Genomic DNA, 23426 nt, shown 5'->3' with positions numbered 1-23426 from the left:
TCCATCAACGTTGAAGCCTTAACATGCCTGTAGTTTTAAAAAAAAGATCTTTGTAACACATAGTCATTATATTGGGTCACATACATTTTTGTTGTAGCCACACTATTTGGAGAATTACAGAGATATAATTTATTATAAATGTCATTATCTGCCACTTGGCCAACTTGGTAGTGGTCTCAAGTTGACTAAAGCCAGAGACATGGATAAACTCTCCCTTGTGAGAGTAATCCAGTTAAGTAACTTACATTCAGTACCCATATTTGGTTGTCTTTCACATTCAAGGGCAGGATTGGTGGCAATTGTCATTTGGGAGTAAGCGAAAGGAAAACAACTGAAAGGAACCTAGTTTTGTCTATTTAGACACATATGGAAACAGTCTGGGGGTAGCTGGCCTAATTGTAGTGCCCAACGTGGTTTGCTTTCTTGTTTTTGTCTTGTATAAAGACCTTTTCCTCACAGATTTGTCTATTTAGACACATATGGAAACAGTCTGGGGGTAGCTGGCCTAATTGTAGTGCCCAATGTGGTTTGCTTTCTTGTTTTTGTCTTGTATAAAGACCTTTTCCTCACAGGTGCTGGATAAAGTTCACTGCATGAGTAGAAAAAGCCTCAAAAGATGGTATGTAGCTCGCAACTCGTTCTGATTGGCCTGTGGGGAGTCATCTGTATAAAATTGGATCCTTGTGTTGGGTTCCAAAAAAAGGTGTGAATGTGATGAAGAAGTGTTAAATCATGACTCCTGAGAAAATGTCGGCCATGAGCAGTTTTTAGTTTCAGTGAAAACCAAACTTTAGGATTTAGACACATAAGGAGAAAAAAGGGTGAATCATTAACTCCAATATAAAAAGCATTATGGTGCTCAAGTTTCATCAAACTTAAGTCACTCAGTGAAGACTGCCTGAATGGAGCTAACTCATTTACTTAATTGATATGCAAAACTCTGCCAGGCATTTACCCTTCGTGTCAGATAAGTAATTTTTAATAAAATATTTCCAAGATATGAAGACAGTTAAGAAAACAGTGCGATTTTTAATAATTGCACTCATAAGTAAATGGATCTATCATTACGTTGTCACAAAGAATGACAGTGAGCAGAAACATCATGCTAATCCTTCTCAGATAAGTATTTAACATAATTAGACATCATCTCTTCTGTTGAATGTCGCATTAATCATCGGTATTGAAACTACACAGAATACTTTTTTCTGATCTGTTATTGCTGATTTAAAAAAAGCAAACTATTTTGTCAGATACTGTGCTTCAGAAAATGATTAATGTGGTTGTGTGACTTATATAACTATAGTTATTTCTTTTATTGTTTTGTTCGTTTTAATACTATTTAATAATAGGGTGGTCCTTTTGCATTCATGAAGTGAATTTGATGTTAGTGGCTCATTTTGTTTTGCCCAAATACCAGTATAATGAACATACTTAAATGACTTAACTTGAACTTGAAGTATTTTTAAGCTTTGAAATGACCCTTTGGCTCATCTGTCTAAAATGAAGGCACACTCTTTTAGAGAGAGGTTTTCTTAGAAGGAACAGGCTAGAAGTTTTCTGCATTAAATAAGAACTCGAGAGAGAACGTCTTTCCATGAAAAATTTCATGTTAAAATGATGAAATATGTTGCCCTCTTCCAGCATCCACAGGCACTGCCTTTTTTAAAAACCCATTTTCTTTGGCTCTGTAGCTTCTAGATTGAACTATGAACTACCGAATAGTTATAAAGTGATATCAGCTCAGTTCATTGCACAACTCTATCTTCCTACTTTCTGAGCACCTCAAAGGCTTTTGAAGGCAAAGAATAGGGTTATTGAAGGATGGCAGGCAGATTTCACTAAGTAACAGGTGGAGGTCAAAGCAGTTTATTTGTAGGGATGAAGAGAGTGCAGAAATGAAAAATCAAATGCTTTTCCATAATAAGGTTTAGCAGGAAAATGCTGACTTATACTAAGCCTACATTCTAGCTGACAGAACCTTTTCTAGTGTTTATTACTTGATTTCACAGTTCAAGCAAGTTGAAGAGGCCTAAAATTACACACCTTTCCCCCTATGAAATGTTTCAATCAGTTTCAAACTTTTACTTTAAATAAAGTGATGGGTGCTCTGCTTGTATCCAAGGAACATTGAGACTAACAGAACTCCAGTGCAGGCATATCCCAAACATGGAACGTCACAGATAACACATCTCTTTCAAATTAAATTTTACCAGGAGGACCCTTAAACTCCAAGCCTTTGATCATGTTTTAACTGACAGAAGTATTTTAATAAACACTTAAGTTCACATCATTGAGGCTAATGTTATATGCCAGGTATCTATGTGGGTGTTTACCAATCTTGAGCTTGTTGGAGGTGGAGAGAAAAAGGCTTTCTTTTTTTTTCCCCTTTATACAATCCTCTGTTTGTATTGTGCATATGTTTTGCTTTTGGAACTTAAGAAAGGACTAAACATGCTGAAAAAATACAAAAGTAAGTTTTTATCTTTTTTGTACAGTAGGACCAAAAAAGTAAAAAAAAATTACTTGGTATCATATAGACCAGAGCTGTCCAACAGAATTTTTTGTAATGGTGGAAATGTTCTGTATGTACACTGTATGATAATGTAACCATTGGCCATATATGGCTACTGAGCACTTGAAATGTGGCTATGTTGAGTAACTGAGTTTTTAAGTTAATTTAATTTTAATTAATTTGAATTTAAGTAGCCACATGTGGCTAGTAGCTACCATATTGGGAAGGGCAGATATAAACCAAACATATGTATGATTGAGTTTTCAGCTGGATATCTAAGCAGAGTGAATAAAACATTGCACTATATTATTCTGTTTATTTTTTATGCAAAGAAACTAATTTGGTTTTCTCAGAAATTTCTTCTTTATCCTCAGTCCTTCTCTGAATGTGTATGATTGCTATATTTAGCCAAAATCAGTCCTTCCCTTAACAGATAGGGGCTAGGATGGCTAGGGGACAGATGAGATGGGTAGGGAATCTCCAACCTCTTGTAAGTATATGGAACATAAAACAATTTTTTAATTTTAGTCCTGTCACTGGGGGGTATCTGTGTTTACCTTGAAGGAGGAAATCCCCTAAAGAGTCAAAAGACTTTACTGTTAGCCCAGAAACCAGATTTTTATATGACATTTTCCTTGTGTCTGTTCTTTACTCTCTCTGGTTATAAATTTTCACCACAAATGAACATTTGGAATGCATTAGAGAACTCATCGTTTCTTTTCCCCTGGATAATCCATATAATTTTTACTCTATACTTACATTTTTTAAAAATTGAAAAAAATCACTTGTGTCACCAAGGCTTTTAAATGAACTGAAATACTTTATGAGGTGTTAATTCTTTTGGGGGTCCTTTTAGCTCATTTAAAATGATTGCATATAGAGTCAGAAGGATAAACCTCAGAAGCTATATAAAGTTGATTTTATTCTCCCCATCATAAAAATGATTTTAAAATATTTTTATTCACTGAAAAAGGCTAAAAGTCAAAATAGTCTGAATGTTTTACCTTTTTTATTGTTGAATGTGTTAATCATGATAAATTACAGTAGAGTGAGCCCTAATAGATTTTATCATTGGGACACAAATCTAAGAATATTGCGATATCTTCAACTCCCTCATCATGTTACACAGCATGTGTTTGTAAGAACAGAAAGATCCCTCAACTGTGAGATTAATCTGTCCAATCACAGCCTTTATCTAGCATCATGATTAGAGATGATCAAATCGCAAGGTATAGCTAAAATGGTTCTGGAAAGGTCCTGTTCTTGTCCATGGGGAATTGCTAGAGTGCGGTATAGTTCTGCATCTGGAAGAGATAGGTGTGAACATAAATCTGCTGGTGGTGGATGACTTGCAAAATATGGGACTGGTACTCAGCTTTCATCCTGGGCTTAAGTAATGTCACTGAAATTTATGCTGACACCATTTATCTGACACACATGACTGAGCTATCTTTTCCCCACACTTAGACTTGGAGATTTAGGGGAATCTTCTGAATGCCCAAATGTAAAGAGAACAGTCACAGTAGCAGTGAGCACCATTTAGGCTTGAAATGTTCCCATTTATCTGACACACATGACTGAGCTATCTTTTCCCCACACTTAGACTTGGAGATTTAGGAGAATCTTCTGAATGCCCAAATGTAAAGAGAACAGTCACAGTAGCAGTGAGCACCATTTAGGCTTGAAATGTTTGCAAGAAAAAAAAATATTTAAGTATCATTAATAAACTCAAATTTAAACCAGCTCATGATAGGTTTGTATGAATAAGATAAATAAATCTTTTTTTTCCCTCCCCCCAAGAAATAGGCTTCTTGATACACCAACAGGAGCAAGAGCGTTGTCCCTCTGGATTCAAATCTGGCTCCGCCACTTACTAATTGTTAGCCTCTCATCTTCGTAAGGACTTCTCTCTCTCAGTCATCTTCTTTGCTTTGAGCCGTGGCTTTCTGCCATCTGCTGGACCGTGCCCATCAGCAGACCAGCGTGCCTGACTCTCTGCCTTCTTCAGAAAGCTCTCCCTGGCTCCCTCCACCTGCCTGTAGCTACTACTCTATTTCTCTGCTGTCCTCTATAGAAAAATTTCATGAAAGTTAGCCACACCCGTTTTCCCTGCTTCTTCACTTCCCACTGAGCTTGTAAACCATTCTATTCTGTCTTCCATGTACCACACTCTCCTGGAGCTCTTTTTTCATAGTGTTATCAAAAGCATCTATGTTGCCAAATCCAGGGGACCCTTTCCATCCTGGTTGTACTTGACCTCTCAATAGCATTCAACTCAATTGATCACAGCCTTAACTTTGAAACACTTGTCTTAGTTTCTCTAAAACCTCACTTTCTGTTGAGTTAAATGCCTCAACTTAGTAGCCTATTTTGACACTGACTTCAGTTGCTCAGAAGCCTTCCTTGATTTCAAGACTTACTGAATTTTAAATAATTGTGTGTAATTATGGTTAAGTGAGGTATTACTGCATTATAACCTATAGCCTATGCTTGAAAGATATCAATGAGTCTTAAATGGAGAATTTTGATTCTTTCTGGTTATAAGTACAGATAAAACATAGGTTGCAGGAGGCTTTATAGGAGAAGCATCTTATTGAATAGGCAAAAGGTCTATTATAAATATTAAATGTATATGAGTATACTCTGCTTTACAACTTAATATCTTGGTCATTATTTTCTTCTAAGTCTATGTGATTTTTATTCCATGGAGTTTCTGTATTAGAATCACTGATAATATATTCAGTGTATTTGATAAAATCCTGATTCCTACTAAGGCCAAGAAAAGAAAAACCTTTGATATGTAAGACAAATGATTCTTAGTATACTTCGGAGTTGCTTTTATTTTTTGCATATTCTTTTATAGCTAATATAACCTTTCTTTGATTTTTTCTTTAAATAATCAAATTAGAAACTTCAACTATAAATATACTTTATTACTTAAATAGGAGACTTTTATAGTATACTAAGGAAACTACATAAGGGAGTGTGATGTTTTATGAAATGTACAAGCTTTGGAACCAGGGAGACCTGGGTCTGAAATACCATTCAATGGCCGTTTGATCTTGGGCAAGTTGCTTAACATCTCTTGATAGCTAATTTTTACAACATTAAGTTATAGGTAGTTAGGATAATAATACCTACCTGAGATAAAAATGTTAGGATTTGAGTTATATGTAAGTGCATGGTATGTCATAGGTACTCCATAATTTGTAGTTTTTATTACTTTCAGTCTGATTTTTGGAAATGTTCTATATGCAGAAGTTTGATCTCTTCGGCTGCCTCCCGGCTCTCTTGAGGCCACTTGACGGATGATGCTTCCAGTAGCCTTTATGTTTGGTATCTTAGTTGTTCTGGTAATAACAGTTATAAAGATAGGCTGTTGGGAATTGGATGGTGACAATGGACAGGAGAATATCTAAAATCATGAACAACCAAACTCACAGCATTTTGGGATCCTCTCTAACCTGCTTATATACTGGATTTTAACACTAAAGTGCAGAGGTTGCTTGTTTTCAGAGTTTCTCTCAAACAGTTTGTGAAATGAGCCTTTGAAACTAAACTTTCTCTTCTTGACTTTGACACTTTGAGGAAAGGGGAACATACCAGTAAAATCTTCTCTGACAATTTGGATTATGTTTTCCAAATTCCTACAGCAGACGAGATGAGGCCCTGTTGTCCTTAGAAGAATTTACCAGAGAGGGCTGGCCCGTGGCTCACTTGGGAGAGCGTGGTGCTGATAACACAGAGGTCAAGGGTTCGGATCCCCTTACTGGCCAGCTACCAAAAAAAAAACCCCAAAAAACAAAGAAGTAGTAGTTGGCTCACTTGGGAGAGCGTGGTGCTGATAACACAGAGGTCAAGGGTTCGGATCCCCTTACTAGCCAGCTACCAAAAAAAACCCCCAAAAAACAAAGAAGTAGTAGCTTCCTCAAGCAAAGAATGGCATTGCCCTTTCTTGTCATTTCTGTAGGATTTCCTTCACAATTGTCACCACAGAATTCTTGGTCAGAGTGTTTGGTAAATCTCATGATTTGGGAAAGGGAGGCAGTTGAAATCAATTATGATTTTCCCCCCTATTTCTTCTTGTTGCTTTCTGTAACAACAGGTTGCAACGAAAAGCTACCTAAAACAAACCTTGATTTCTTACAGGAGATACCAAGAGTTGGTTTTAAGTTTTTAAAAAATATCATTCAATATGATTTTGCTATTGTTGTTTCTTGGAAGAATTAGGGAAAAATAGAAATTTTCAAAAGTGTTTATGTCCTTGGAAATAACCACTTCCTAGTTTCTTTTCTAAGAAGATGTCTTACCATTTTCTCTGAGTGAGTGTGAGCTAGTGGACACCTCACAAACTACGATGAATTAGGTAAATATAATAACCACTTCCTAGTTTCTTTTCTAAGAAGATGTCTTACCATTTTCTCTGAGTGAGTGTGGGCTAGTGGACACCTCACAAACTACGATGAATTAGGTAAATATAATGAAACTTCTGAAGTTCTACATAGTAATTAGTGTACAGTAGGCATCTTTAATACGCACATTTCTAGCACTGGCAGTAGTCTTATATTTGAATATCATGTTAGTTTTCTATTGCTGCATGCCAAATTAATACAGACTTACCAACTTGAAACAGCACACATTTACTCTTTCACAGTTTCCTTGGATCAAGACTCTGATCACATCTTAGATGGTTCCTCTGCTTGGGTCTCACAAGGCTGCAATCAAATTTTTGTTCAGGCTGCACTCCTTTCTGGAGCTTGGTGTCCTCTTGCAAACTCATCAGCATTGAGTTCCTTGTGGCTTTAGGACTAAGGTCCCAGCTTTCTCAAAGCTGGCTGTCAGCCAGGGGCCCTGCTCAGCTCCTAGAGGCCCCTGCAATTTCTTGTCATGTGGCCCTCACATAGGTCCTTTTACAATATGGCAGCTTAACTTCTTCAAAACCTGAAGGAGAATCTTGCTGGCTTTTAGTTCCTCTTTTACAGGGCTCACCTGATTAGGTCAGGCCCACCAAGAATAATATTCCTTTTCTTATCTCCAAAGCAACTGATTAGGGACCTTAATTATATCTGCAAAAGTCCCTTCACCTTTGCAGTCCAACAAGACCTAATCACAAGAGTGACATCCATCATATTTGCAAGTACCACCCACACATGACGGGAAGGGCATATGCAAAGAATGTACATCAGGGGCCAGGAACCTCAGGAGCCTTCTTAGAATTCTGATTACCACAAATTTTAGTGATGAATCTAAAGGAACCTTTGTGAATACTGTTTGTGGCCTGTGTTTTCAAGGTTTTCTTGTTGGGCTTCACACTTTTAAGTGCTGCCAGGGATCAGAGCCACTGAAGGACTAGAATTCCGTGTATGTTTGCCTTTATCTGCTGAACACAATTTGGAATGACTCAGGTAGCTTAGAAAACTGGCAAAGTGTAGAGAAATTCAGAAAGTCCAGGTGTTTAGAAAACCAATGACAAGCCAAAGTGGTTCTTGAAATTTATCATCTATTTTATTTACTACCATTGGGTTTTTTGTACCAATCAAAAGAATGAAAAGTCCCACTGGAATTATGCTAGATTTCTGCTTCTTCTATAAAATTCTTAATTTTTTTATATTGAACTTTGAAGTAATATTTTGTCTCCTCCAGGAAAAAGATGGCATTACTTTATAGTTTTTTCTTAAAAATCTGCTACTTTATAGAAAATGCATTGAAATTAAAGTTTTCATTCATTAAGAGAAAGTCAATCAGTCATCTGTGTAGTAATTGTGTGATAGTTATGCATAGGTAGTTGGCAAACAAAATTTTAACAAGTTTATTTTTAAAGTAACGTATAGAAACAAAATTTGATTTCAAAAATAAAAGCCAAGATTAATGTCCTCTAGCTTTTAACATAGAGCAGTTTACTAGCATTTTGAAATTTCATCTGGTCAATTGAGTATACAAAGCAAATTAACCAAAACATACATTATACATGTAGAGAAAACATTAAAGTATTTAATAAGGAAATGTGCTCAGTATGAGTCTTTAAAAATTGAAAACACTAAGTAATTTTCAGATTCATGACAGCCTTAGGGTTCATATTACTTGACTGGGATAAATTTAGAAGATCATGCATAGTTGGGCTTGTTGTTGTGTGCCGACAGTATTTCTTCCCTCTTTAACCCTTTCAAAGAGGACTTGAATTTTGCTGTTTTTGAACTTGTTTACCAACTTGATCATTCTTGATTCTGATTATTGCCTAAATTTTACTTATAATTCCTCTTTTAAAAGGGTGAAGAGTGGATTTAAATCATATCAACATTTCTGTGGTACTTATAGAATGGCATGGGTTGGAAAATGTGATCTTTTCAAGGAAATAATAACCTTTTCTGAGTCTAACCATTTGCTTTCCTTAATAAGGTTAATTCAGATATCAGATTTCATTGTCTGAAAAAAAAATTCTATGATCTTCAAAGTTTTGATGTTTTTCATTTTCTATTCTATTTTTGTTTTATGACACATAATTCAGGCACTGGACTGAATTTAAATCAGTAGACTGATTGGCAACCTAAAAATTGGTTTTCACAAAAGAAGTTTGAATGACTTGGGAGATTTGTTTACATTTTGGTAACTTTTATTCCTTTCCTTTAATTTTTTTATTTGAAATCTCTTTTCTAATGTAACCACATGATGATACCTTAAGTTAGATTACTTGCGATGAATGTTTATCCAAAACCTCAATGCATCCTAACTATGTTTAGAACATTGGTATGGTGTGACTGGTTACTGATTCAGCAAGCAAGCAAACATAACTAAAGTCACTTGACTTAGTGACTTTGTAATTCAAATGACATAATATTGATCTAGAAAAGATCTGATCCAGATTTGTCAAGTTAGTGTGATATCACACACTACTCCATATTATACTTATGTCTGACTATGCAAATGCGTTTACCAATTTGCAATTTGTTTCTTTCTTGGGGTCAAACCCCTAAGTTTTGCTGTGTCCAAACATATATTAGTAAAGCCGTAGATAAAGCTGAGACTTGTACAAGAAGTTAATATATCTTTTTGGATGACTTGGTGTGTTCCAAATCCTTTGATAGTTTCAAACCCCTAAGTTTTGCTGTGTCCAAACATATATTAGTAAAGCCGTAGATAAAGCTGAGACCTGTACAAGAAGTTAATATATCTTTTTGGATGACTTGGTGTGTTCCAAATCCTTTGATAGTTATCTTGAACATAGAAGGGGGCAAAGCAGATGTGGTTTCTGTCCTTGCAGAATCTGTAGTCACACTCAAAGATCATGTTGGAGAATCACATTATGGAAATCTGTGATTAGAAATAACAAGGACATATTTAAATATAGGCCATACTAAATGTTTGGATAGATATATACCCATAAAGTACATGGCACATTGCATGGTACCTAGCAATTACTCAGTAACTGTTACATGCTAATATCACTATTATTTTTATTACCTTTTTTTTTTTTCCAGTTTACCCAAATAATTCTCTGGTCATAGGCAGAACGCATCACAGGTAGACATGTATAAAGGCACTGCAAAAAGTTCATGGAAAAACAGAATTAAAAGATAATACAAACCTTTCCATGAACCTTTTGAGGTACTTCATATAAGGAAAATGAAATTTGATTCTTTTAACATCCATGCGGACCAATTTTGTGCTGCAAACTTAAAAGAGCCCTTATTTCTCCTCTGATGTGGAGAGAAGTCATTTCCTTTATTTTCATATCTAAATGTTCATTGTTTCAATCGGCACCCTACCAAACTGATAGATTCCTCCAGTTGTGTATCAGTGTGGTTGCCGAGAACATTACAAACCCAGTAATTAGAAGGAACTGTTTTCCCATTATTTTCTTCCCAAAGCATTGCCTATGCTGGAAATGCTGTAAAAACCTTAGACACTATAGTAAAAATGCTATTTTTAAGAACAAGCTTTCATCATGGAAAAGACACGTAAGCAAAAAGAAGGCAATGAAAATCACCCAGTCCAACACGCAGAGAGAACTACTGTTATAGTTTATGCTTATTTCCTTCCAGTTCTTTCTTTGTGCATGGAAATGCCTTTTTAAATGACATCATAGTATAACATCCTATTCTGCAATTGGCTTTTTTTCAATTAACATTGTATGAGAAATGTCTTTTCATGTCATTACTTTTTTACAATATTGTTTGCGTTGGTTATACCATATTTATTTAACCAACCTCCAATTAATGGGCATTTAAGTTCTTTTTACTTTTATCTTTTATTTTTTTCTAATATAAATAATTCATTGAATGAACAACTGAGTTTCCATTGTGGAGGGAGTTTTTATGTTAAAATAGCTAAATTATTTCAAATGTGGAGAAAGTGCTTTGGTGCTGATAGTAGAATAAGCTGAAATGATTGCATGTGAGGGCTTCATGTGCCTCCTTTTTAAGGTCCCAGAGGTCACAGACAGATGTAACATCTTTTTTAAAACGCTGGAAAAGTTGAACCCCGAATAATTAGAGAAGATTAATAACCCAGAAATGAACTGTGACTTGATAGAATAAGTTGAAATCAATTATAGATTGACTTATCAGGGGACCATTCTGTCACCTGTTTGTTCTTATGACAAATTCAAGGCAATTCAAAACAAATTTTCCGTTCACAGGTGTGTTCCTTTTCTAAAAAAAAAAAAAAGCTCTTTAAGTGTTATCTTGTAGGTTGAACAAGCTGTTGTTCCATGAATTAAAGTATACTTATCAGTCAATCCTTCTTGCCAGGAATGCCATCTCCAACCACACTGAAGAAGTCGGAGAAGTCTGGTTTCAGCAGCCCCTCCCCTTCGCAGACCTCCTCCCTGGGAACGGCATTCACACAGCACCACCGGCCTGTCATTACAGGACCCAGAGGTGAGCTGCTCCACAGGGACCCTTGGTTGTAACATTTTTATCATGGCTTTAGGACCAGAGTAGCAAAGTGAGAGACCATGAAGACTCCTTCCGAATGCCTCTGAGAGTAGTGAGTGTTCCAGTTTCTTATCACTGGGGCAGCCTTGCAAAAAGAGACTAACCCTGGTTTTTTTTTTTTTTTTTTTTTTTTTTTTTTTTTTTTTTTTTTGGCAATGAGATTTTCGAAAGAGGTGGGAAGGAACTTGAACCCAAATCAAATCTGTCCTACAAGTCGTGCAAGTGGGGGATTGGGGGGTAGATGAGTATATTTCCATGTGGTCAGTTACCAGTTTTTAAGTAATAGGTTTTTTTCATTCTCTTATCCCTGATGATTCTCTTTCCATGAAACCTGATTTCAATATGTGGCATTTTGTGTTGAGGTTGTTTACATCAGGGTGTTGACGAGCAGTCTTCATTTACTCCTTTTGAAGTGGGAGATAGTTTGTCTGGTTTTCATTGCAATGTTTTCATTATTTTTGTCTCATACGCTTTTAACTTTATTATTAAAATGTGTCCACAAGAAATATGATTTGTATTTCACATTAAAGACAAGCCTTAAACCTCAAGAGAATGTCAGCAAATCACTTAACTTGATCTTATTGCAAGATGGAAATATTTATTATTTTGTTTATGAAACTCCCACAGTAGGAGTATGAATAATTGTAACCATGTTTGCTTTCTTCCATCAGATTTTTGTTTAGGTAGGTTTGTGATCTACCAGCTGGTATCATAAAATATCCTAGAAAGTTATGGTCTCTTGTCTACATTGACATACGCCTGGGGAAACTGATATTTCTTGCATTAATCTCAGTGTTAGTCCCACAAATCTGAGTCCCTTTATGAATACTTTGAGTGCATCTCAGGGAGATATGGCAGGTGAGAGGGCTGCAGGTGTTGGGAAGTAACATTGAAGAAAAGCAACATTCTGATTATTGTGTGAAGCAATTTCTATATCCACAATTATGAAAACTTACTTGCTTCATCTTTAAATATCTTATGAGCATTGGTAGAACTTTGTCAAGATCCCTTATTTCATTTGTGTGTGTGTGGTATAATCAGAGAGGCTTGCCATACATATATAAATATTTTTTTAGGTTAAAAACCTGCATCTGAATTGGATTATACAGTCCCAGAATAAGTCTCTTTAAATAGTATAAGATTATGATATTATCTTCATAGTAAGATATTGCTATTCAGTGATGTTAACTTTATTGAGCATCTAAACCATAGTAGGGAATCAGAGATATGAAGCCCTCTTAGTCAGAATATTTATGGTCTTAGGGAGATAAGGCATGTGCTGTTTCTCATCATTTTATGGTCAGGTTAACATATTCTAAATGCTAAATGAATGTTAAAAGCAAACGTTTTTGCAGGAGCTCAGAGGAAGGGACTATGGAGGTTTATACATTCATTAAACAAGAATTTACGAGTGCCTGTCACTATATAGACACTGGGGACCAATGGTTTCTGTCCTCATAGAACATACAATCTAGTGCAGGAGAGAGACACACAAGAAAATGACCACTTAGAAGGTGATGTGGAATGTGCTACTACTTATCAGTTTGTATTAAACAAAGGGACTTCAAAGTGGTAGATAACACTGAGCTCAAATCTTAAAAGATGATTACACAAATGGAGGAAATTCCAAGCGAAGGAAAGATCACGGTGTAGCAGGGTAATAAAGACTGGGGAGAACAATATGCCCACAGTCTGGATTGCTGCCTCTTTGCCTTTCCACTTAACCTTCTGCGTTTGTTAATGTCCTCACCAATGTAATGGAGACAATAATACTGTGGAATGAACCTTTCCTCCCAATCTCATATCCTTACACAGTAACTATAATTAAAACATATTTGTGGGGCCAGCCCCATGGCTCACTCGGGAGAGTGCGGTGCTGGTAGCGCCAAGGCCGTGGGTTTGGATCCTATATAGGGATGGCCGGTGCACTCACTGGCTGAGCGTGGTGCAGACCACACCTTGCCGAGGGTTGCGATCCCCTTACCAGTCAGAGAAAAACAAAAAACAAACAAACAAAAAAACATATTTGTGGAGACTCCTTAAGAAGTATAAAACAATATGCATATAGTATCAGTTATTCAGTAAGTACTGAGTGCCTACTATGTGTCTTGCCTTAAAACTATAGTTCTAGAAACTATTGTAACTACAAAGCACTTACCCATGGGTGCATGATTGGGAGCTCCTTCATGCAAGATGACTAAGCATGTTTGCTAAAATGACACACACTGGGTTGAACTAGAGTGGACTTCTTAGCCCACAGCACAATGAGTTTTGATTCCCTATCTGTATTCATATTTATAGAATTGTATATGAGGCAATGAGAAAGATGCCTAGTTTAAGAATTATGGAATACCAAAGATTCTTTGTTTTCACCAGAATTCAAGATGGTCCCCAGCGTCCTCGGTTCTTCTTTCTGGAAAGTCTGCTCAGGTACCCGTTCTTACTGCACCCTGCTCCCTTAGTGGTCTGGTGAAGGGAATTGGAGTAGTTGAGAGCAAACTCTTGAGTTGCACCTTTGTGGTAAGAATCATAGAGTTGAGATAGGCTCACATAAGACTTTTTTTTGGCTAAGATATTTTTTAAAGGTTTGAATTCAGCCTCTTGTTATTTAAGAAGTATTTGCCACAGGTACTATATTTTCTTTCACTCTTCTCTGAACCCGTTGGAAATCTAATGGTTAGAATGATATCACATCTGATTGGTGATATAGGAAGATGAGGCTAAATTTGAGGAGGGAGAGTCTGACTGAGGGAGTCAGTGTGCAGTACATGTGACATGTGCACATAAAAGAGAATTTAGCCTTTGACGCTCCTTTTCTTGTATGCAGTTGCCACAACCCAAAATGGTAAGTCATCAGAGAATCCAAAGAATCAAACTTTAAAAGTCCTTGAAGAAGAGGAAAGTGTGTGCTCTTTGTCAGATTCCCAGGACATGAGGGTGGTGTTTAGGGGAAGCTGTTCACTGCAGTCTTGCTCAGGGTCACATGGTAGATGCACCTCTGGTTAGCACCAGGTTGCAAGACTTCTGCTGCCGTTCCTAAAATTTCTCAGGGGAATACCTTGACTGGACAAGCACCGGTTAGTAAGTGATAAACACATCTCAATGGAGTGATATTTTAACAGAGGTACAGCAAAGCCAGGTCTCCTCACTAAAAACACAATGGCCCTATTTTTTAATGCAAACATAAGCTATATTTGGAAATTTGGTGTTCACCATTACAAAGGAAACCTCTCTCTAAAGACTCCAAAGCAAAGGCAGAAAAATAGGGCCTTGAAGGGAGGCAGAACAGCACAGCAGTTGTCTTAGTGTGTTTGAGCTACTGTAACAGAATACCATAGAGTGGGTGGCTTATAAACAACAGAAAATTTTTTCTCACAGTTCTAGAGGCAGAGAAATTCAAGATCAAGGTACCAGCAGATTCAGTGTCTGGTGAGGGTCCACTTCCTGGTTCACAGATGCTGTCTTCTTGCTGTGTCCTCACATGGCAGAAGGGGCAAGGAGGCTCTTGGGGGTCTTTTCTAAGGGCACTGACCCCATTCATGAGGGTGCCCCTTTCATGACCTGATCATCCCCCAAAAACCCTAGTACCTAATCCCATCACACTGGGGGTTGCGATTTCAGCATATGAATTTGGGGAAGAAGGGGGACACAAACCTTCAGTCTATAGCAGCAGTTAAGCACAAAAGCTCAGGGTGTTAGATGAGCCAGCATGTGACCCCTGTGTCTATCACTTGTACCAGCTGTGTGACCCTGGCACATTGCTTTACCTCTCTGAATCATAGGTCCCTCATCCATAAATTGCAGGTCATAATATCTAACTCAAAAGAATTGTATTATGTAAGGAATAAATAAAATCATGTATTTGTAGTCATTTGCACAGTGCCTGTAAATAGAGTATGTATACTGCTCGTGCAAACAATTAAATACTCTATTTTTGCTGAGACTTTGAAAATCTCATTCTATCCCTGTTGTCTCCCCATGTCAACATTGTACCCATCCCCAAGACCAGCGCAAGTCCTGCTTTGGACATGAAAGCAGCTCCACCTAGCCAGCCATCATCTCACACTTCTTAAACTCCTGCAGCCTCTCATGTCTGCACACTTACTCCACCAGCTGTTTTGATTGGTTAATGTACATGTCTCATCGTCCTCCTAGAGTGAAACCTCTGAAGGGAAAGATCTCTCACTTTCACATTTGGTTATCTTTGTTGTGCCTCAAACAGAGGGTTTTATTCTTAAATATTGGTTGAATGAATAAAAATAATTCAATTGTATATAAATGCACACAAAAGACATTCATCTTCCTGACCCTGACAGGTTCTCATTGCTTCAAAAGAACCAAGGGTGATATACGTATGCTAGTTTATGCAGTACTTCTTTATAAGGAGTGTCCAAGATGGGGAAGAACCATGGCTTGTCATTCAAAGAAAACGTACATAAGATTATCTGAGTCAAGCCTTGATATTAAAAGCTATGGTTTTCTTAGTTTACACTGTTCTAACCACTTCCCTATTTTCATTGTAAAGGTAGAGGCATGTGGTTATTTGAAACTAATCCCCTCTCTGATATTGGCTTTCTTTGTGGCTTTGGTAAATCACTTAACCTTGTAGCCTCAGTTTGGCCATCTGTACCATGGGAATAAGACTTTGCCACCTGTTTCTCTATGTGGTTAGAATTAGGTAAAAGGGTTAAACTATTCTGGAATATGCTGTGGGTGGGGGAGAAGATATTGAATTTCAGTAAAGGCAATTGTACATCATTATACATTATTACAGTTACTGTGCAATTTAAGCTGAAACATTTCAAAGACTTTTTCTTACCACTACCTAAAATTGTAACTGTAATAAAGTATTTAATCATGACAATTTATCTTATTCATGATCATTGAAAATAAAACTTTGTTCTTCCCTTTCTTTTTTCAAAAGTTGCAAGTTTGCCTGATGATCTAAAGTGTCTAACTCCTTTTGAGAATTATTTGAAGTAATCATCAGTGATATTTTAGTTTCTTGAGAGTTTAAGTATTCTTGAATATATTTCTGCCTAAAGTTTTTGCTACTTTCAAAAACAACATATTTTATTTAAATGCTCTGCACTAAGTAAAGTAGTGCTGTGCTTCAGAGATTTAGAAATGGGGAGGATCCTACACTGTACACATTGGGAGGCAGAATGGAAAGTAACTGAAAGATTGTGGTCTGAGAATCTTCTGGTCTAATGTGTTTCCTGTATCAGTGAAGAATGTGTTTGGCTGCAAGTAACAGAAACAGTAACTTAAGAAAATTACAAGTCATATTTTTCCATAAAACAAGTAAGTGATTCGAGGTGTCACCACAGTGTCAAGGATTGATATTTCTCCTCTTAGCCATGCTTCTGTGGGTTGTTTTTATCTTCATGCCATGATCTCATGTCAGCTGCTGTCCTTCCTGCCTTACATCTTCATTTCAAGCAGAAAGAAGAGAAATGGTAAGGGCAAATAGTGCTTGCCAGCCCATTCTGCCACTTTTTATAGAGTCTTACACAGTATGGTGAGAACTGCATCATGTGATCTTCTGTAGCTGCAAGTGAGGCTGGACATCCTTGAGTTTTAACTGAGCATCTTGACACTCTATAAAATTAGGGTTTTGTACGTCGATAAATAGAGGAGAAATATGCTAGTTAGCAGTTAGCAATGTATTCCACATTACTCTTACAGATAAGAAATCTGAGCTGGTTAGAGCCAAGACCAGAAATCAAGTCTCCAGTCTCTGTCCGGTGACTTTTCCCCCACATCAGTAGTTTCTACCTTTTGCTCTCCCACTGGGAGAAATAAACTGCATTTATTCAAACAATTAATTTGTTTTCACATTTTTTATGAGTCAAAGACCTAGCATTGTTATTTAGATCTTTTGATAATCATGACATAACCTATTATCACACTGAGTTTTTAAAATAGCAGCCATAAACAAATCACTTAGTCTTTTTTTCATTAGCCCATGAATCCTTGCTACTAGTAAATGCAGGGTTTCTGTTAGGTGCAAGTCACTTCAACATTTTTTGAGGTCAGTTGGCTTTTTTCAATATTGAAATTAGCTTGCAGACTCCCATTACCATCTGGGTACTCATTAATTTTTTCCACAAATGTTTATCAAGCACTTACAACATACAAGGTGCTCTACTAGTTGCTGAATAGAGAAAACGAGAAGCATGGATTCTGTCCTCAGAGTGCTTACTCCCTGGTGGATGGGAGGACAGGAAAGCCAGCAGTAGTGTTCCTGTGATAGGAGAAGTGTGGGGTGCTGCAGGAGACAAGGGGAAAGGTGTTCTGATGGAGAACTGCTGTGGCATTTGGCACTGCTTGAGCCCAAGCAAGTGTGAGACTTAACCCCTATTCTCAAACAGTCTGCCTTCTAACTGTAAGCTTGCAAAGCAGCAACAGCAAATAGGTCATGCTATTCGTTAACTAAGTACAGAGGAGTGAAGACAAACAAAATGCAGACATGAGGTTAAACCTTCACTTCTTTGTGAGTCAAAAAAAAAAAAAATACACGAAGGGAGGGTAGAAGTAAAACGGCCCTGGTTCTGAAAATATGCATAAGATACCTTCACTTCTTTGTGAGTCAAAAAAAAAAAATACACGAAGGGAGGGTAGAAGTAAAACGGCCCTGGTTCTGAAAATATGCATAAGATACCTTCACTTCTTTGTGAGTCAAAAAAAAAAAAAAACCCACGAAGGGAGTGTAGAAGTAAAACGGCCCTGGTTCTGAAAATATGCATAAGATATACTAAAACAATAGCCATATAAACCAAAGATTTATTGTGCAGCTTTCAAAGAATCATTCAATTTTCTGTTTGGAGAGGTAGTCAGAAGTTTATATGCTCTATAAACCTCTCTAAGTCCATGATCCTCCTTGCCCAAACAGGGATCCTGCTCTTAATGATGAAACATCTGAGGGTCTCAAGTTAATAGTATCTCCCAGTTTGGCCAAGAAAAATATACTGCAGAGAATTATGAGAATTAAGATCACTTTCCAGGAAGTGGAGGTCACCAGGAAAGGATGGAAAAGTGTGCTTTCATGATAGGCATACATAGTAACAGAGGAGCAGGGAAGGAGAGGTAAATGGGAAGGCACAGTTATCACTAGATGGCAGGGCCCATCAGGGCAGGGGTTCGTCCCTGAACCCCTTAGCTTCATGCCTGGCATAAGGAAAGCTCTCAATAGATATTTGTTGAATAAATGCATGCACAGATTCGATGGAAGGCAAATAGAAAGTTTGGGAATACTAGGGAGTTCTTTCCCTTTTCCTTGTGTAACAATAATATAATATTCAAGTGCATGGATTTGGCAGCACGTAGGGAGGGGCATAGCATGTTTAGGTGCTCAATATGTATTTGTTTGGTTTTAATTAAGAGCTTCTACCTTGATAGGCTTTAAGAGAAATGATCTCAAAATTATTTTATAGAATGTTTGCTGTGGTGGTGTAAATTTTTCTGTCCAAACTGAGGGCCCTTAAGAAGGGATGCCTCCTGGTGCATCACCACCCCCATAAGCACGGCACCCTGCCCTTGGCATAGGCCCTCACAGTACGTTTGTCCAGCTTTCTCCTGTCATAGCCGCAAACTTCTGTGCCTCTTAGGAAGGCTTTTAACTTAGTTGCAGAACATGCTGGTGCTCTGCTGAGTCTAATTTGTCTCTCCTGGTTTAGTGCAATTGAATCATCTCAGGAAAATGAGAAGCAATTAAGCACCTGTTGCTAACAAGGCGCTGAAATAATCTGCCAACAGACGCAAGGTGCTTATTTATTATGCAAGTATGTCATTTGAGAAAACATTACGTTGTCTTCCTCCAGTAAGAATTGCCAGAATTAGTTTTCAAATGCAGGCATCATAGACCTAGCAAGCACCACCCTTGAGGAGCATGGAAAGAGAAGCAAGTGGGCTTCTGAACCTCAGTAAGGTTAGCTCAAGTGCCAGTGCCCAGCCTAATGGGAAACATTGTTAATGGGATTTGAAGTAACTGGGCAGTAAAGAGGAAAAGCAGCTTTTTAGCAAAGGCCCTTTAAGTCCCAATTCAGGAAATTATTAAATTCATTAGCCAGATACTTACAACCAGCTATTACTGCCCAGCCAAAGGAAAAAACAGTGCCAGCAAATGTTTTAAAACTACAACTAAACAAAAGTCAGGAAGCATATAATTAAAACTGTACCTTTATTGTATTGTAAAGAGTTTCACTATGACATGGAAAATATTTAAGGGAGAAGGCTGTTTAGCTAATTTGTCTGCAAGTGAACTGCCTAGTGGAGAACTCTCCTAAATTAACTGTAAGGCCACCCACCGAGCAAGCCTCATAAAGGGCCATGGCTGCTCAGCTTGGTTTTGTGTAACCGTTCAATAATTACTAGATAAACGCATAACTAAAAGCTCTATTACGCTAATAATTTGTACTGAGATAGATGTGCGGGACACCCTGCCGGGTTAATTTGTCATCCCCACAGCAAACTTCTAAAAAGAGCTCTTCTGTCGTGGAATTGTGTTAATATGTTGTCCCCAGGAGGACAGGTTAGAGCAGTAAGATCACTTGGCTCCTTAATCTCTTAAAGAGGCGAAAGGCCCCCAGGGTGAGTGCCAGAGAGAATAGGGTGATTAACCAAGTGGACCTAGGGCTAAACTCTTCTTGACAAAGGAAGCTGCTTTCCCTTGGAAGTCCTTGCCCCCTTCTCTCTATCTCCCAGTCACACACATGCCCACCCCTCTTTGCCACACACATACAGACATCATAGACAATGTGCTTAGACAGTGAGGGCGGTGGCTCTGAGCAAGGTTTCTTAGAAATCTCTTCATCGATCAGACTTCGGGGTATCACACGCTTGGATTGTAACTCGCATAATCAGATAAGGTCCTTAGCAGTTCAGTCTTTCTGGTTTAGCTTAATCTAATGTTGATTCCATGTTCCGACTCATTGTTTTCCGTTTTTTCAGCATAGAATAAAAAATTCAAAATTGAACTTGAATCTCCTCTTTCTGACGAATGGTTTCTTCTAACACGCGCACGCGTGCTTGCTGTTTTAAATATGAAGCTCTCATTTAAGCTTCAGTGCAATGTTCTCAACCTCCCCTATTGACAGAATCATAAATCATGTTAAAGTTAAGTGAATTACTGCAGCCTGGAACTGTGGCTTTAACAATGTTTATGTAGTATCAGCTTATCATCCACGTAGGAAAAGGGGGGCAAACACTGATACTCGAAATGGGAATGCACTGTCCTGTTAATGTAGCTGCAGTTCCACTGCGAGTCGCCCGTCCCAGGCTTCATCCTTTGTGGTGTTGAAACTAGTGAATTTAATCACCCACAGGTATGGAATGTTTTATAAAATTTATATTTCTGCGGTAAATTTATATTTGTCATTTGCCATTTCTTTATATCAAATGGCAGTATCTGTTTTCCCCAGTTTCTATTTCTTCTATGTAAAATGTGTGTGAGAAACATCAGAACGTGAGGAGCACGTGCCAGGTTCTATTACAAGAATAAGGGGCCTAAAGAAAATAAACCATTTGACCTCTGAAAAATAATTTAAATGGGAGCAGCAGAATGTAATGAAAAAAGCATGGGCTTTAGAGTCAGCTAGAATAGAATTCAAAACCTGGCGGGCCGCTCGCTATCTGTGGACGCTTGTACAAGTCACTTACCCTCTGCTGGCCTTGGTTTTCCCACTGTACAAAACTCAAAAGTGTGAACGGGAGGAGGAAGTGAACGGCATGTGTAAAGGGCTCGGTGTGCAGTGCATGTTCATTATCTGTTAGACTCCCCCGTCCCCATATTGTTATTTGCTTTCTTTGCATGTGATTCTCTTGATATGCTTCTCACATCGTTCATTCCTCACTCCCCATCACCAGTTCTCTCTCTGCCTGCTTTTGTTGGTCTAGAAGGAGAGTATGTTTTTCCTCTCAGGGAGGAGCCACATATACCTAGAAGAGGAGATGTGGTCTCAGGGAACGGAGCAAGCCATTACCCCATCCCATCGCTCTTGCGTGGTGGCAAGAACAGGAGACTCTCCCCAGTGGAGCCGGTGGCCCCTCTCTCATGGTGGGTAGCCCTTTAGTGGGGTGGAGGCTTTGCTTGACATGCCCTCACTCGGCATGGCTCTTGCTAAAGGGGATAAGCTTTGTTGCTTATAAGAGTCTGTCGTTTGTAAGAGTCAGTTCAGCAAATTTGAGAGTCCGTGATCTACCAAGTGCTGTGCTAGGCCCTAAAGAACAAAGCTAGACAAGCCAGTCCTGCCCTTAAAATTGAGCAGAACAGACGGACATTAAATAATTACTCCTCTGATGAAATTAATGAGAGGGGAAACTGAAGAAGACTGAGTGATAATACTCGTATAGCACAGGTATTTGAAGTATTTGTGGAGATTTGAATTTATTCTTGCCAGGATGTGTGGGTCCCTTCTGTTGGCATCCCTGAGGGTTATCTCTAGATCTTCTTGAGTCGCCCAATTGCTGAATACCATAATAAGAGTTGTGAATTATTGCATGCTAGGTAATGACCAGGAGGTATGTTAATGAGGACCTTTTCAAGTGAAAGATTCTTACAAGAAAAATAAACCCAACCAAATTGCTTAACCACCCTCCACTCCCCACAAAGACAGTAATGGATTGGTTTGTGTAACTGAAAAAGGCTTCAGGTAGAGATGTATCCAGGCACTCAGATGATGCATTCAGAAATCTCTTTCCCCCTCTCACTCTCCCCCATCCCCCTTTCTCTCTCAGCTCTGCTATACTCTATGTGAGCTTCATTCTTAGGCTAAATCTTGTCAGATTGTGGCACAGATGGTGTGAGCAGCTCCAGGCTTAATTCCCACCAATTTAACAATCCCAAGGGAGAAAGAGAGCTTTTTCACAATAGACCCAGCAAAGGCCTTACTCCTGGATGCCTGTGGCTCTTGTTGGCCTGGTTTGGGTGATGCTCACTTTTACAACAATCCTTATGTTTAAAAGATAATGGGGTGTCTCACTGGTATAGCCTGGGTTACATGCCACCCAAAGATCCGGGGGCAGAGTTAAACCCACCCTAACCACATCAGCTGAGGCTGAGGGAAGGAGAGTTCCCCAAAGAAGCACTAGAGCCTTGTTTCCAGAAGATGGGGTGAAGGACTGCTGGGCAGGCAAAAATTACAGCTATCCACTGCAGGCTAAAAGATAATGGGGTGTCTCACTGGTATAGCCTGGGTTACATGCCACCCAAAGATCCGGGGCAGAGTTAAACCCACCCTAACCACATCAGCTGAGGCTGAGGGAAGGAGAGTTCCCCAAAGAAGCATTAGAGCCTTGTTTCCAGAAGATGGGGTGAAGGACTGCTGGGCAGGCAAAAATTACAGCTATCCACTGCAGGTGATAACAGCAAAGCTGCCCCGAGCGCTGGGCAATGGGCTCAGCTTATTTATTCAGTAGCTGTGACTTGTTCCTGCAGTTAGCACTTGAAGAGCACAAGTAAAATCTGGGCCTTAGAAAATAACTGTTAGTCCATGCCGTGGTCCGTTAGGATAACTTGAAAACAGTCCAACTCTTGATTCCCAATTATCTGGCGTCGCTTCATTGCATTGTATGGTCCCTATTACTTTTCATATATCTTAATTTATTCAAAAACCAATTTTAGGAATAAGAAATAACCCATAGTCTAGCACACTGTTTGGCTCATATAGGTTCTCAACACATTTGTGGGATGAATGAGCCTACTTTGTACTAGGCACCTATATACATTAATTCTAATCCTCAGAAAAATGTTTTAATTTGGTGCTATTGTACCCAATTCACAGATAAGGAAATGCAGGCTCAGAAATGTTAAGTACTTTTGCCCAGATTAACAGAGGAAGTGAATGATTTTAAGCCCAGAATAGTCAAGCTCTAAAAACCACACAAAACATCATTTCCCTTTTGCAGTAGAGAAAACTAAGGAGCAAAGGAGTCTGGCACAGAGCTAGTTGATGCATAAGCTGGAATAAAAACTTGTCCCC

General features: G+C 38.3%; 1 protein-coding gene across 6 annotated transcripts in view; it reads left to right on the top strand.

Moving 5' to 3' along the window:
- NFIA (nuclear factor I/A) overlaps positions 1–23426 on the top strand; it is a 367279-nt gene that overhangs the window by 278134 nt on the left and 65719 nt on the right. For 4 of the 6 annotated variants that reach the window (XM_008563335.1, XM_008563315.1, XM_008563321.1 and 1 more), the window contains 2 exons: positions 11260–11388; positions 13822–13875. In XM_008563335.1, the coding sequence (XP_008561557.1) occupies positions 11260–11388; positions 13822–13875 (183 nt within the window). The remainder of the gene's footprint in view (positions 1–11259; positions 11389–13821; positions 13876–23426) is intronic. The other 2 variants (XM_008563311.1, XM_008563327.1) reach the window with 1 other exon arrangement.

This window comes from Galeopterus variegatus, unplaced genomic scaffold, assembly GCF_000696425.1.
Source record: "Galeopterus variegatus unplaced genomic scaffold, G_variegatus-3.0.2 Scaffold173, whole genome shotgun sequence".
NCBI lineage: Eukaryota > Metazoa > Chordata > Mammalia > Dermoptera > Cynocephalidae > Galeopterus > Galeopterus variegatus.
Note: the sequence above shows the minus strand (reverse complement) of the source record. Positions and strands in the feature narration are given on the sequence as shown.